Raw genomic sequence first — 15,526 nt, forward strand, 5'->3', positions numbered from 1 at the left:
TATAGTGAACGCAAACTGACCCTGTCAAACCCTACCAGGTCATCCTGCCTAATCAGAGCAACGCCCCTACTCAAGGGACGGCCCCGACCTCCAACCTATACTGTAGATGCCCTGTTAATGGCCTATCCGATTAATAGTCTAGAGAATGGGTGGGGTGCAAATGCTCAGTGAGATTTGGTGTGATACCAATAAGTTAAAAAAAAAAAAGGAAGAGCAGCAGCCTAAATATATTTGGGTTACTGGCTAAGGTATTCTTCTTTACTGAGGCGATGGGGGTCACAAGTAAATTATTAAAATGGGAAATTTTATTTGAAAAAATTCCCTTTTATAAAAACGTGTATTTTTTTATTTTTAACTAAACTTTTGGAAATCTTTTGACATGCCATAAGTTCGGATCAGCTTTCCTCGGAGCGGTGTGCGGACGCAATGGAAAGTCTAAGTCCTGCACACCATTCGCTCGGCTTTCTGAGGAAAGTCGATCAGAAACACAGTGGTACAGGGCTCTCCTGAGCGATCTGCCGATCAAAACTTCTGACATGTCAAAAGTTTTTCAAAAGTTCAGTTACATTTTAAAACTAGTTTGTCCCCTGAGACGGTTGCAAAGTGAGATTAAACAAGTTATGAAAATAAATATCCCCCTCAAATAGACCAGAACTGTAAAGGAAAAAATTAAATAAAAAATCAGAAATCACAAGGACGCAGTGACCGGTCCAAAATTTATCGCTGTCATTTAATTTCTGATGTGCGACATCACGGAGGCCTTGTGTATACACATACCCGTTGGGTGCCGGAACCATAGCAGAATTCTGATGAAAAAAAGTGCAGTTAAATAGCGTAGATACATCTGCCTCGTACATGTAGTATTTGCTGTCTAGTATTTTCTGCTATGTAGTGTCCAGGATGGCGGGGCTAGACATTGGAGGGCTGCCAGTGGCACGGAGCTCATTTATATAATGATACAGAAGAGCACTATTGTATAAATATTTTCAACTTTTTGCCTTTTTTTTTTCCGCAGCTGTTTTCAGAGCTACTGGCTTATGATAACTACACACCCAAGGTTATAATGAGGTTTCTCCAATGTCTTCCGAGAAAAAGCGTTAGCTCTGAGTGATCCTCGCCTGTGTAGAGCTGCAGTATCACTGGTGGACATCCAGGCAGGGTTTAGGGGCACAAGCACCCAAATGCGGCTAATAGATGAAGACACAGAACACCTCGTCCCGGGCCAACCTAGTATATAAAACCAACATAAACATAACGAATAGTGTGAACACAAAAACAAAATTCCCAAAACACTGCGCTCTTCTTATTAGGCTATGTTCACACGGAGTATTCTGCCGAGTTTTTTGACGCGGCAACCGTGTCGCAAAACTCGGCAAAAACGGCCCGAAAACGCCTCCCATTGATTTCAATGGGAGGCGTCGGCGTCTTTTTCCCGCCAGCAGTAAAACTGCCTCGCGGGAAAAAGAAGCGACATGCCCTATCTTCGGGCGTTTCCGCCTCTGACCTCCCATTGACTTCAATGGGAGGCAGAGAAAGCGTATTTCGTGGGGTTTTATGCCCGCGGCGCTCAAAGGCCGCGGGCGAAAAACGGCGCGAAAATCGGCGTGCAGGGAGAGGAAAATCTGCCTCAAACTTCCAAACGGAATTTTGAGGCAGATATTCCTCCTGCAAAATACTCCGTGTAAACATTTCGTGGGACTATAAAGCACCGATTTCTGGCTGATGTATTTTACCTACACTGATACATTGTAACAACGTTTTAGGAGAGGGATTTGTGTTGTATTTAGGTCAAAGAAGATTTCTTAGAATGGATACAATTGTAGCAAATACTCAGCTGTGGGAAGTATTAGGGTATGTTTAGGGCCAATTCACACAGACTTTTTTGACGCGGAAACCGCGCCGCAAAACGTGACAAAAAATTGCCGAAAATGCCTCCCATTGATTTCAATAGGATGCAGAGAAAGCGTATTTCGCGGCGTTTCATGCCCGCGGCGCTCAATGGCCGCGGGCGAAATTCGGCAAGCAAGGCAGAGGAAAATCTGCCTCAAAATTACAAACGGAATTTTGAAGCAGATTTTCCTCCTGCAAAAAACTCCATGTGAACCCAGCCTTACACAGAGTTTTTTGCAGGCAGAAAGATCTTGACCTGCCTGCACTCTTTGCAGCGTTTCTCGCTGCATTTTTCGGCCGTGGCCATTGAGCACCACGGGCAAAAAATGCAGCGAGAACTGCATTCTCTGTCTCCCACGTCAATTGGAGATGAGAGACGGAACCGCTTGAAGAGCGAGCATGGCGCTTCTTTTTCTCGCAGGAAAAAAAACACTGGCGATTTCAGCCATTTTTTAGAGCGGTCTCCGAGTCAAAATCAACACCAAAAAACTCTGTGTGAACTAGGCCTTAGGTCTACAGGTTTTCTACCTGACAAACAAGAATGTTCCCAGTCACTGACAGCAAATAGATAGTGAAAGTGGTGAGCAATTGATAAGAAAGTTGCAAACCTTTTTTTAGATTACCGTGTACCTATTTATTTATTTTTTAAATAAATGTTAATGAGCCCACAGTTCTGTGTTGTCTGACTTCATAATATATCTTTGTAGGGGTCAGAGTTTTTTTTTCATACAGAGCTTGAAATCTCCTGCATAGACAAATAAAGCATTATATTATGGCTACCTGCAGCTGCCACTAGGGGGAGCTTACTGTAGACAAATGTATTATAGAGTTCAATAGAAGCTGTATTTATTTCAGCAAGCCACCCCTAGTGGCAGCTGCGTGTAGTCAAAATGTTATGACTTGGCAAAGGAAAAAAAGGGGATTTGGAACTCTAATAGAAAAACGGAGCTCCGACCCCTTCGAAGATATATTATAAAATTGATCAGCACAAAAAAAAAACAACCCAGACATAATGATTAGCGTTACTTGTGTTCAGATCTGCATCAGTTATCTTCTCATCTATGGCCAGATTTATATTAAAAGCAGACTATATGGATTAGACATATGTGAACAAACTTGCTCCCCACAAGTAGTTGTGATTAACCCTTTTTTTTTACAGAAATCATAGAAGCAATTTAATAAGTTCTTATGGCAGAAGAACGGGTTGAATTTCTAAGGCACTGTTCACATCTGCGTTGTGGCTTCCATTTATAACAGTCGCACAACAGACCCCGTTGCCTGACGGATTGCCTTTTAATGGAGTCTGTCTGGTTCTGACGGAGTTTGTGACAGCGAAGCCTCCGACACAGATGTGAACATAGCCTACATATAATTTATGGACAACAAGATAAGCGGCTATTTATATGTACATATTATAGGATCAGCGGTGAAGCAGTCACATCCTTCTATCTTCCTAACATTGTCCACTGTGAAGTTTCCACATCTCACTTTGTTTTTAAAGGAACATTCTGCGCAAAAAAGACATATTTTGCTATGCCTAGTGCAGGCCTGAGGGGGCGGTGCATGACACAGGGTTCCCTTTTTTGGTGTTTTTTTGATTTCCTGTGTCATACACTGCCCTCTCAGGCCGTGCACTAGCATTACACCACTGCATTCATATTTCCCATTAAAAGGGTTATCCAGAATTGTGGCTAAAGTCCCCTTTATACATGACCATTTTGCAAACCACAGACGAACGATTGGTGGTTTGTAGAATCGTGGCCAGACATTTGATGCACATTTCCATTGGTGCATGTAATATACCACGGATCCCCCCCCTCCCCTCCCCCCCCCCCGGGATACGACCTATTTCTATACCTTCATAGCTGCATCAGAAATGGAGCAGCATCTAAGCCATTGGAAACGGGGGCAGTTCCTGTTACATTGCATCACCCCCCTCCCTCTGCCACATGATCGCGGGGTGCCGATGGTTGGCTTGGCAGCCTGGAGGCTTAATGAATGCCGCCAGGTCTGCTATTGATGTACTTATATGAAGCCTTCATAGGTGACTGTCCGTATCATGATATACTGCAATACGTTATCATGCAAGTGATCCAACGGCTCAAGCCTCCTAGAGTGACTAATATAAGAAAAAGTTAAATACAGTTAAATAAAATTTTCAAAAAACCTCCCTTTTCCCATTTTTCACCCAAACGCAATGTATCATTTTTTTTTTAACGTAACTGGTATCGCAGCATCAGCAAAATTACGATCTATTACAATATAACATTATTTAACCCGCACAGTGTAAAAAAAAAAATGACGCAACGGTCCCCTCATTTCCCACCAAAAATGGAATAAAAAAATGATCTCATGTACCACAGGATGATACCAATAGAAACTACAGCTCGCCCCGCAAAAAATAAGCCATCATACCGCTCAATCGACGGAAAAATGTTACGGCTCTCAGAATATGCTGACACAAAACAAATTGTATTTTTAACAATCAGATTTTTCCTTGCAAAAGTGGTAAAACATAAAAAAAAAAAATCAAATCTGGTATCGTCGGAATCGTATTGACCAGTAGAATAGTAAAGATGTTGTTTTTACCGCACGGTGAACACCATCAAATCGAAACCCTCAAAAATTGAGGAATCCCTTTTCACCCCACAAATAAATTTTTCCCAGTTCCCCGATACATTATATGGTACAATAAATGATGGGGTGAAAATCTGCAACTCGTCTCGCAAACACCAAGCCCTCGTACGGCTATATCGATGAAAAGATAAAAAAAAGTTATGGCTTTTAGAAGGTGGGGAGGAAAAACGAAAGTGAAAATCTGAAAAATAGCTGCGCCGGGAAGGGGTTAAAACCGGAGGTGAAGTGGGGGAATAAATGGCTACCAAATAAAAATCCAGCCTGTATTATCCTTGTCCCCCTCATCCTCTTCCTGTCGTCTGCCAGGTTCCATAGTCCCTGCCAGTCCGCCCTGGGATCTGCTTATTAATGTCTATGCTCCGTGTTGCTGCTGTGGGCGGCCGTAAGCCACGATATTAGAGAACCCCTTTAACTATGTATCCGGGTATAATCGATCACAGTAACACATTGTTCTCATGCCAATAATTATATTGTTGTCCGCAGAATTTGAGCTGAAGAATCACGTGCACAAAGCCGAGACGTCGAGCAACATACCCGTCCCTCCTCAAATGCCTCTCCCAGAAATCCCCCAACAGTGGCTGGTAAGACGTCTTTTGATTTGCCATACTTTACTCCTGCGCGTTGAGCAAATAATCACGGTACGTGGAGCAGTAACCCAAGTCATACAAAACCTGCAGGAGATATCGGGTGGAGACTGTAACCCAGCAGACGTAATCACGTCAGTGCTATCACAATACACATCTCTGTCCTGTTCCTTTATCTTGGAAAGTAGCGCAGCCAGAATGCCGTCCAATATTCGCTGAATGCTGAGCCGTTCAGAGGTGTCTGATGTTTGTAGAAAATACCAAGACGGCGCAATGTTTTAATAGTTCATTTAATCTTTGGTAGACATATAGACTTTGGTTTCCAGCTGTTGTCGCGGTGCTCAGCATGGACGTATTATGTCCTTGAGGTCAAGAGCGACGTTTTCCAACACCTAAATTCTTAGGTTGGTTATATCCATGCCAATATTCGACCAGATATGACAATTGAGTCAATAACTGGGCAATGGAAGGCTATCACACTTTGGGAACATTTAATATTGCGTAAGGAGATCTTGCTACAAAACCATTTACATACCCTTATTCTTTGCGTTCTCCTAATTCCCGCGTTTTTTAAAAAATTGTCCCGCTACAACCGGTGCTCCGTTTTGGTGCCCAATATGAAAATTACTAGCATCGGTACAGAGAGGAGGAGACCTAAGCTCTCCTCAGTAGGCGTTGTTTTCTCACTCGCTGTGACACAGTCCAATCATTGCGGACCGCTTCACAGCAATTCATAAGACATGCTGATCTCGCGAGATTTACCTAATCTTGCGAGACAAGCCTCTGTAACCCGGTCATTCCGGAGCCACCGCCAGTCAGAAGGGTAGTGCAGAGACCATGGGTAGAAGATAAGAAGATTATTGGAACAGCAGCTGCAGCACCAAGCATCCTGTTGATTATTGTAACCCCCTATAGCAACGAGCGATCGTGACCGCAGGTAAATGGGAAATGTAGTTCTATGTTAATTTTATTGAAGGGGAAGGTACTGGCGGGACTGTACCTAAATATTATTATTTCTATCAGCAAGAACTTCGGTCAGATGGTCTCCTAGAATTTCCGTTGTCTTCATTCATTGGTCATCCTTCAGCGGTGACTGCAGGGGAAATGTAGTATTACATGGCAGGCATTTAGATGTAGATGATTAGTCAGCCGTTTAACACACGGACGGCCTGAGTCTACCAGAGCAATTACCGCTGCTTGTTAGCAGCTCTCCGGTCTGGCTCATAGAGGTAGGACAGTACCGAGCGGGGCATTTGGACAGCAGTTTCTCAATGAGACAACTCCTTTCAATAACCAGAATTGTCCAAAATATACCTCCTCTGCTGTCCTTGTAAAATCACCGTTTTTCTGTGGGGATCGGCTTCCATTTATTCCTGTCCTTACAAGGTTTAGTCATCAAATGGAAGCAAATGCACTCAAGGCCCTTTCAACATCTAGTTGTGTGAGTTCTCTGTAGACAAATTATGCTGTCTTCATTAATATTGCAGCCAGGAGAAGGAAGTGCGATCCAGGATTTTTACACAAGCCAAATGGGCTTTAGTTTTTGGATGAAAGGTGAAGAAAGTAGGATGGCGACTGCTGAGAACAGAGAAGGGATTTCACCTGACCTTTAAATGCTTGGAGGGGGAATCCTGATAAATTATTTTTGGAATAGCCTGAATCTTATGATGAAAACTTACATACTTGAGCCAGTTGGAGAGTGTATAATATTTCCGACATTGCCAATGTGTAGCAGTGCCCCCACCTATCATGTGCCATTTATAATATGGGTGTCTTCTTATGTGGCAGAGGGGCCTTTCAGCCCTCTCAGACAGCAGGAAGACCCAAATGCAAATGCTGCCTCTGTATCCTGCATAGCTACTCCCCTGTTTTTACCTATTTCTGTGAACTATGGAGTGCATGTAGGCACTATGCTCCATCTTTTTATTACATACAGGCTATAATATAAAGCCCCTGTCCATCTGGTGTAGCATGGCAGTGGGAGGTCATTGGATGGGAAGAATGAGTAGCCGGATAGATGCCAAATTGATCAAATACTTTAACAGCCAAAGTTGACTAGATCGGTCGGCTCCGTGCGAAGCGGTATGCTACAGTGCATTTGCAGCCGCATATACATACTCATACATTTGCGGCCGCACACTATCCACAATTGCGGATAGTTTAGAACACATTCTATACTATAGGCCAATTCACACAACCGTGGTTTCCACGGTCCATGCATTGCCCGGAGCCCGGACCTCAAAAAAATAGGACGTCATTTTATGGACTTCAATTTCAGACCGAGCTCCTTGAAGTCAATACACATCTTGTGTGTGCACGGTCCATGATTGCGGACGGCTCGCGGATGATACTCAGTGGGCCGTCCGTGCATTAATCACAGACCGTGCACACAGCTACTGTCGTGTGCATGAGGCCTAAATGGAGCCAAAGTGGTAAAGTGCTTACCCAGTGCTACTGCCTCTGTGTTCTAACAATCAGCTGGGGTCGCAGCAATCGGACCCATACCAATCGGATATTGATGGCATATCCTAGCAAAATGCCATCCGTATCAAAATGCTATAACTCATTTAAAGCATAAGTTCCATGACAAAACAAGATTTGACATATGTATCATAAAACATGCCATGTAACACAAATTATAGTAATTTTCCTGAGTGTCGCCCCCTTCTGCTCCAAATGATGTCCTTTTGTCTGTATCTGACAATCAAATGACATCACTTCCTGTCTCAGTGACCACAGAGTCTTGTTTCCTAACAGGACTGACTGTTGTAGTCACAGACAAGATTTCATATAGAGGCCTGGGAGAGCGCAGGAAAGGGAGACTCCACCTACGAAGCCAGAAGTAGATATTGAAGATTTCTCCCAATCCTGAGCTAAGTTGTAAGCACTTGAGCTTGAACCAAGGTTAGAACACAGATAAGTAGGAAAAAAAATCTGGTAATATGCATAGCGCAATGGGATTGATAAAGAGTAGTTTTTTAGGGGGTTTTAGGCTTTCAAAAAGGGTCCCTAGTTCAGGATCTCATCTGTTATATAAAGCTTCCGCACAGGTTTCCATGCCTATAACAGCTGATAGTGGGAGCTACCGGCAATTGGACATCAACATCTCCAAATAGGGTTGTCAAAAGCAGACAATCCCTTTAAGTCAAGAGATTTTGTATTCTCTAGAAGTGCAAAAACTGCAGAACAGTAGCAATACCAATAGTAGCAGCAATACCAATGAAGATCTTTACCTCATTCTTGTCCCCCCTTCTGCCTTCTAGTACTTTGCCTGCAGCCATCTCTGCATTTTAAATCTCATATTTGATAATATATTCTATCATTGAATGGGAGAATCCTTTAGTTCTGCACTGATTTGTCATAGATGCTAGAGGACAGTCTGCCGACTCACGGGCGACAAGTTGATCAGCTGGCTCCTTGTGCGTTGGCATTGGCCATCGGTGCTCTATATGAACCCCCATTTGTTAATGTGAGCATGGACTATTTTTCACCCTGAAATGCATAAAGGTTTAGCAAGCCCAAAAACCCAACCTGTCCGATACGGTATCCACTATATTAAAGTTACAAGCCAAAAATAAGAGTGAATTAAATCTTTAAAGGGGTTGTCCAGCTTAGAAACCTATTTCCATATACCCCTTTTAGGGAATTCTGAGTTAATAATAGAGGGTGGTACTCTGTTCAGGAACCTCATGTGTTGGCCAGAGTGGAGAGCGGCTACAAAGAGTTTCTATCGCTCTGGAGGACCTGTCCTGCATTACACAGACAACCCATTGATTAAAATGGGCACTGTGTAGTGCTTAATTTCCCCTGTGGTGGCGCTGCAGGGAAGTCAAACACTTCTTGTCAGGTTTCCCCACAGATTACAGCTGATCACTATGTGATCATCTTATTGGATAGGGAACCCTATAAGAAGTAGAGATTGTTTAAAGCGGTTGTCTCATGGAGACATCCCCTTTCTATATGCCCTTTTAGGCCACTCGGTACCGCCTTCTATGAGCCAGAATAGAGAGTCACTTTGTAGGAGCGGCTCTGTACAGGCGGACTAGAATTGTTCATGTATTACATGGACGTCCATTCATTTGAATGGCCTTCCCTGGCAAAATCGGCCCTGGTGGCTCTTTTCTATAAGGGGTTGTATCTGAGGAGACAACCACTTTAATTCTTGTCATAGCTGACATAACTGAGCTGCAATGTAGGAGTCTTATCACTACGGGGTATTTATTTTGGTCTTCCTTCCTGCATCTAAGGTTCGTTATATTTCAATAATAACAGAATTATGTTTGTTATATGGACTTTTCCATGACAGACCTCTAGGCAGAGAAAGATTGCTAGACAGCTTGAAAGAGCAACTAGTACAACCGTAAATTGATTCCATCTGTGTTGACATTGGCGAAACAGTACGACTCGGCCCAGCCCTGTAGTAACCATCGGTGTAAAGGTATCTGACTCAGACATGAACCATTTGTGTTTCATTTCCTTCATTGCGAGGGCTCTGTATGACTTCCACGTAGAAGAAAACATGGGGAGATTTACTTAAAATATTGACTTACAAATTAATGATGAAATGGATTTCCTGGTCCGGGAGTCAGCGCTGTGTCTTAGTTTTCTTTGAAAGAATTTGTGTTATGTAAAGTAAAACCTTATCACAAGTTGGAGGCCTTTTACCATAAGAACGCGTTTGTGGTCAGGACCTGCCACGCTAATGTTTCCCTTTTCTATATGTTAATTCCAGAAAAACAGTGCAAAGTGTCAAGTTAAAATACGGCATGGTGGTTCTACCTAGGGTATACCTATCCGAGAGAAGAATACAATGTATTTGTGATGCCTCAATATTTTTAAAACTAGACGCGTCAATGAGGCATTAATGGTCTGAGACTCTCATATTTTAGTGTCTCCGGATATCACTGAGGTGTAAGACCCTAATAATCAGTAAGGTTGCATTAACATCGCGTTTTGTGAACATATTCGGCGTAGGAAGCTTATGGGCGACATATTCCCCTGTATGCATATTTAGCGGTTTATGTCAGGAATATCTCCTGATGTATAGCTCCAAGCTATACATATATATATATGGCCCTGTCACACATATATATATATTATTTTTTTTATTTCTTTTTTACAGACACGGCCATTTGCGTCCAGGTGCGGTGTCTACTTTTTCAGCGCTGCCATATTCACTATTATGAGAATGATCGTAGTTTTACTAGACACAGCGCCGTTCTCATCCAAAGGCTGTGTCACCGCTCGCCTCATTCACTCGGCTGGGCTGCAATACCAGAAACAGCCCTTGGATGAGAGTGGCGCTGTGTCTTTATAAAACTACAAATGCTTTAAAAACATGGTCAGGCCCGCCACCGATCACGCATTGATGGTATAATTTAGGGAAAACCCCTTTCAGTGCTCCAGTAATCCTGCTATTCAGATAGAAATTAATAATCCCTACAGAGTCCAATTATTTTGGCTTTTCGGTGGGTATTAATCCTGCCATACCGTGCTCAATTATTACTGCCTTTCAGTGATCGGTACGACTGTTTAGTGCCAGAAGTGTTATAAAAATGCTGACTGGGTGGGACCAGATAAGGGGGCACTCTCCTCACAATGCTCCTTTTCAGCGAGATGCCCGGCACAGTATAGGATGTGTTGCAGCAAGTCAGAGTCTTTGTTTCTTTGCTTATCTATATATCTTCTGTCAATTACTGCAATCATTGAGATTTTTTTATTGTTTTATTTCTTTTTTCGTAATAGCCTCCAGACAATGGACCCCCGCCTTTGCCAACATCGTCGCTTCCAGAAGGGTATTATGAAGAAGCTGTGCCTCTAAGCCCTGGTAAAGCCCCTGAGTACATAACTTCCAGTGAGTTATTAATTTATGTTAGTACACAGCCATAGGTATTCATGTACTAGTATGCTTTAAAGCGGTGGTGGGCCCGTGACACGCCCGTGGCCCCTTTTTAATCTAGCACTACTAAAGAGGCTTTTCTACTATACACATTGATGGTATAGCACAGAGCTCTTCAACCAATGGCTCTACAGCGGTTGTGAAACTACAACTCCTAGCATGCCCTGGCAGCCCCAGGAGTCGCCATACATATATATGTAATACATGTTTGTCCTGTGGGGGTCAGACTGCTTGAACTCCCACCAGTCTGGAGAATTGGGGTCCCCGAGTCCACCGTTTGCAGCAGAGGGGTGGCTGCATATGCATGGTCAATCTCGATATAGAGAAACGGAAACAACTGCGCACGCTCGCTTCTCTACCTGCTTACCGCAAATGCGGCAACTTTGGTGCAAATAGAGGACACGGGACCTTTAAAAGTAATGGATGGATCCAAGGGGCGCATATGAGCCCCCCGTAATGTGGTAGAATGACCACCACTGCTTTAAAGAATATTACACATGAGATCTACAGTTTACTACATTTCCCAGTTGAAATCTGCATAAATTGTTGAGTAACTTTGTGAATATTTTGCTTTACTGATTTTTTTATTATTTCTCAATTCCGAAAAACTGCTGGTTTCCTGATACAATTGTGAGAGCTGTTCGGTCCCATGTCTGACAGCATGGTGAAGGTAAACCGATGTCTGTTTCCAAGAGCAACCAGCAGAATTATGAAAACAGCTACAAATATAAAAAGTGAAGCAAAGTATTACAACTTTTTGAAATTTTACTCAACTTTTTCTCTAGATTTCAACGACGAAGTACGTTTGGGAGCTGAGTTATGCTTTAGACTGGCTGTAGATGTTACACATGTTACTGGGAAAAGAAAAATATCCCAGAAATGTAATAATTAAAAGGGTTATCCGGGTTCTAGAATGTTTTGCTAATGTCTGAAAATGACATGAATTAACAAAAGAAGCAGCGCTCACCTATTATTTCCACCAGCGATCCAGCGCTGACGCTCCAGCGGCACTCCCGGTGATTCTGTACATGCAGGTAGCATGGGGCCGCTGCAGCCAATCAGAGAGCACAGTGGTTATGTGTTGAATTTTTTGCATTATACAATTAGTCACCGCTGAACCCTCTGATTGGCTGCATCGGTTACATGCTACCTGCATGTAAACAATCACCGGGAGTGCCGCTGGAGCGTGAGCGCTGGATCGCTGGTGAAAAGGATAGATAAGTGATTAGGCAAAAAACGGAACCTGGATAACCCCTTTAAAAAATGTTACAAAATTATACAAACCTTTTCATACATGATGTTTTATGAACTAGAAATCCACCACCATTCGGTTCAAGATTTACAGCGTGGGTTCTTCTTTGGTGAAACTATACTGATATATGAGGGAGTCACATAGTAAGCAGCTTCGTAATCTATTTCTGTTACTGTACTCCTGTTATCATTGGGCACAATTTGATTGTAGAGTAGCGCGGTGTGAAACTTTTTGAAAGTTCAATCGATTATATTTAATTGTTTTGATAACATGGCTTGTCATGATTCATACCGGTCAAAAAAATGGGTTGCTGAGAATACATTGCCTAACAATTATAGTGTTTTTGGTGGGGTTGTCATGCAGTACATCCATAGCAACCAGTCTGTATCAGATCATTTAGATCTTCAGCTCATGGCTGATACTGATGGTATCAGCTTTCCTGACATGTCTGTTTAGTAAATACTTGTACTTCCCATAAAATAACGATTCTGGAGCATCTTTTCTTAGAACTCAGCGCTATACCGTCCCTCTGTTATTCCTCCTATAAGTTTATGAATAAACTGAAAACTGGGTGTTACCAGTTGGGGGTGTGTCCTTACACAGACACTCAGTCCAATCAGTGTTTACAGTCTCAGGCTGTGTAGGGACACACCCCTTTGACAAGGTAAATGGTAACACCCAGTTGTCAATGTATTCAGAATTTTCTAGGAGGAATAACAGAGGAATGAGAAAAAAGTTAGATTTGTGCTTTGACTACTGGGACTCACACCAATAACTAGAACGGGGGACCACTGTACCCTCCAAACTGCACAGCTGCGTTCAGAAGCATGTACACTGCTGCTCCGTACAAGTAACGGCGTCACTGCTGCTCCATACAAGTGACAGGGCGTCACTGCTGCTCCGTACAAGTGACAGGGCGTCACTGCTGCTCCGTACAAGTGACAGGGCACCACTGCTGCTCCGAACAAGTGACAGGGCGCCTCTGCTGCTCCATACAAGTGAAAGGGCGCCACTGCTGCTCCGTACAAGTGACAGCGCGTCACTGCTGCTCCGTACAAGTGACAGCGCGTCACTGCTGCTCCGTACAAGTGACAGCGCGTCACTGCTGCTCCGTACAAGTGACAGCGCGTCACTGCTGCTCCGTACAAGTGACAGCGCGTCACTGCTGCTCCGTACAAGTGACAGCGCGTCACTGCTGCTCCGTACAAGTGACAGCGCGTCACTGCTGCTCCGAACAAGTGACAGGGCACCACTGCTGCTCCGAACAAGTGACAGGGCGCCTCTGCTGCTCCATACAAGTGAAAGGGCGCCACTGCTGCTCCGTACAAGTGACAGCGCGTCACTGCTGCTCCGTACAAGTGACAGCGCGTCACTGCTGCTCCGTACAAGTGACAGCGCGCCACTGCTGCTCCGTACAAGTGACAGCGCGCCACTGCTGCTCCGTACAAGTGACAGGGCGCCTCTGCTGCTCCATACAAGTGAAAGGGCGCCACTGCTGCTCCGTACAAGTGACAGCGCGTCACTGCTGCTCCGTACAAGTGACAGCGCGTCACTGCTGCTCCGTACAAGTGACAGCGCGTCACTGCTGCTCCGTACAAGTGACAGCGCGTCACTGCTGCTCCGAACAAGTGACAGGGCACCACTGCTGCTCCGAACAAGTGACAGGGCGCCTCTGCTGCTCCATACAAGTGAAAGGGCGCCACTGCTGCTCCGTACAAGTGACAGCGCGTCACTGCTGCTCCGTACAAGTGACAGCGCGTCACTGCTGCTCCGTACAAGTGACAGCGCGCCACTGCTGCTCCGTACAAGTGACAGCGCGCCACTGCTGCTCCGTACAAGTGACAGCGCGCCACTGCTGCTCCGTACAAGTGACAGCGCGCCACTGCTGCTCCGTACAAGTGACAGCGCGCCACTGCTGCTCCGTACAAGTGACAGCGCGCCACTGCTGCTCCGTACAAGTGACAGCGCGCCACTGCGGCTCCGTACAATTGACAGCGCGTGACTGCGGCTCCATACAAGTGACAGCGCGTCACTGCTGTTCCGTACAAACTCCTCTACACCGTGGTCCTCTATTTGGGGAAGGTCCCCTATTCCTCAATATGTCATTACTGTCTTAACCATCTATAGCAGGTAGATTTGGCCGAATTTAAACTACGGCTTTCCCATATTGCAGTGTTAACCATTTATTTGTAAAATTACTTTTAGGCGGAGAACCACTTTAAATGTACCATTCACTTCCATTACAAAAGGAAGTATGTGTCTCTTGTTTTTGGTAATAACTGCGGCTCACAACTGTAATCTGTAGCATTACTCATGAAGAGATATACTAGGTTGATGCTGGCAGCTATCGCCATCCTTTTGACCTCTGTTCCTGACAGCGTTAATGCAGTCCAGGCTTTGGAAAGGCTATTCCCTCCTTACTGTGATTTTCTTTGGCGGCCTTCCTAAGAATCCCTCGGGGTCTAAGAGGAGGAACGTACACACAGCTTGTTCTACCAGAGCAGGGACTGTCACGTCCGTGGCTAAAATCCCCCGCTGATATAAATGGAGGCCGTTCTGTGTTGCTGTTGACGCAGTTACAGAACCAGGTATCCGCAAATATAAGAAAAACGTATAGGAAGACAAAGTGATTCGATTTTGTGGTTTGAGGTTCGACATGAGCCAAACGATTGGGTCGTTGCCGAACACAAACCAGGAAATAGGATTGTTTCTTCTCTGCGGGGATAGAACATCATTCACAGTTTGGTACCAGCGAGGATTTTATGTTTGATCTGTAGTGTTTTTTTATAGGATGGAGCTGGAGGATTTCCATGTTGTGTATTGCTTGTTAGATCAACATGAAAATGATTTATTTACACAAGAAGCCAAGACTATCATCAGCTGAAGACTTGGCTCGCTGCTTCGGCCTCATTTGACTGTTTTCGAACATTGAAAAAAATAATAATAATGAGTTCCCATCTGAACATCAACACACTCGGGGGTCTGCATGTAATGCAACGTTGGATAAATATTGTACAATATCTAGACCCCCAACGTCTTATCGCTGGCTTTCACACGCAGGGGCGGGACAAGTTTTCTTGGAGCGCAATGCAGGGTTATCAGAATGTCCTCCCCGGTCAGCATGATGGCGTTAGGGCAATTATTTATGAAATAGTATAATGAATAGCTGAGCACGGAGCGCCTAGTCTCTCTAACAACCCACTTGTAATTAATTGTGCGCTAGAAACTCAATCGCTCAATCCCTCACATGACACAGAAAATATG

At 44.2% G+C, this 15,526-nt stretch overlaps 1 protein-coding gene across 3 annotated transcripts in view; it reads left to right on the top strand.

Annotated features, from left to right (window-relative positions):
* The window catches only part of AFAP1 (actin filament associated protein 1), a 122,423-nt gene that overhangs the window by 59,756 nt on the left and 47,141 nt on the right, over positions 1-15,526 (top strand). For 2 of the 3 annotated variants that reach the window (XM_075857622.1, XM_075857638.1), the window contains exons 3-4: positions 5,011-5,108; positions 10,857-10,965. In XM_075857622.1, the coding sequence (XP_075713737.1) occupies positions 5,011-5,108; positions 10,857-10,965 (207 nt within the window). The remainder of the gene's footprint in view (positions 1-5,010; positions 5,109-10,856; positions 10,966-15,526) is intronic. The other variant, XM_075857629.1, reaches the window with a different exon arrangement.

The sequence above is a fragment of the Rhinoderma darwinii genome, chromosome 1 (assembly GCF_050947455.1).
Source record: "Rhinoderma darwinii isolate aRhiDar2 chromosome 1, aRhiDar2.hap1, whole genome shotgun sequence".
NCBI classification, from domain to species: Eukaryota; Metazoa; Chordata; class Amphibia; order Anura; family Rhinodermatidae; genus Rhinoderma; species Rhinoderma darwinii.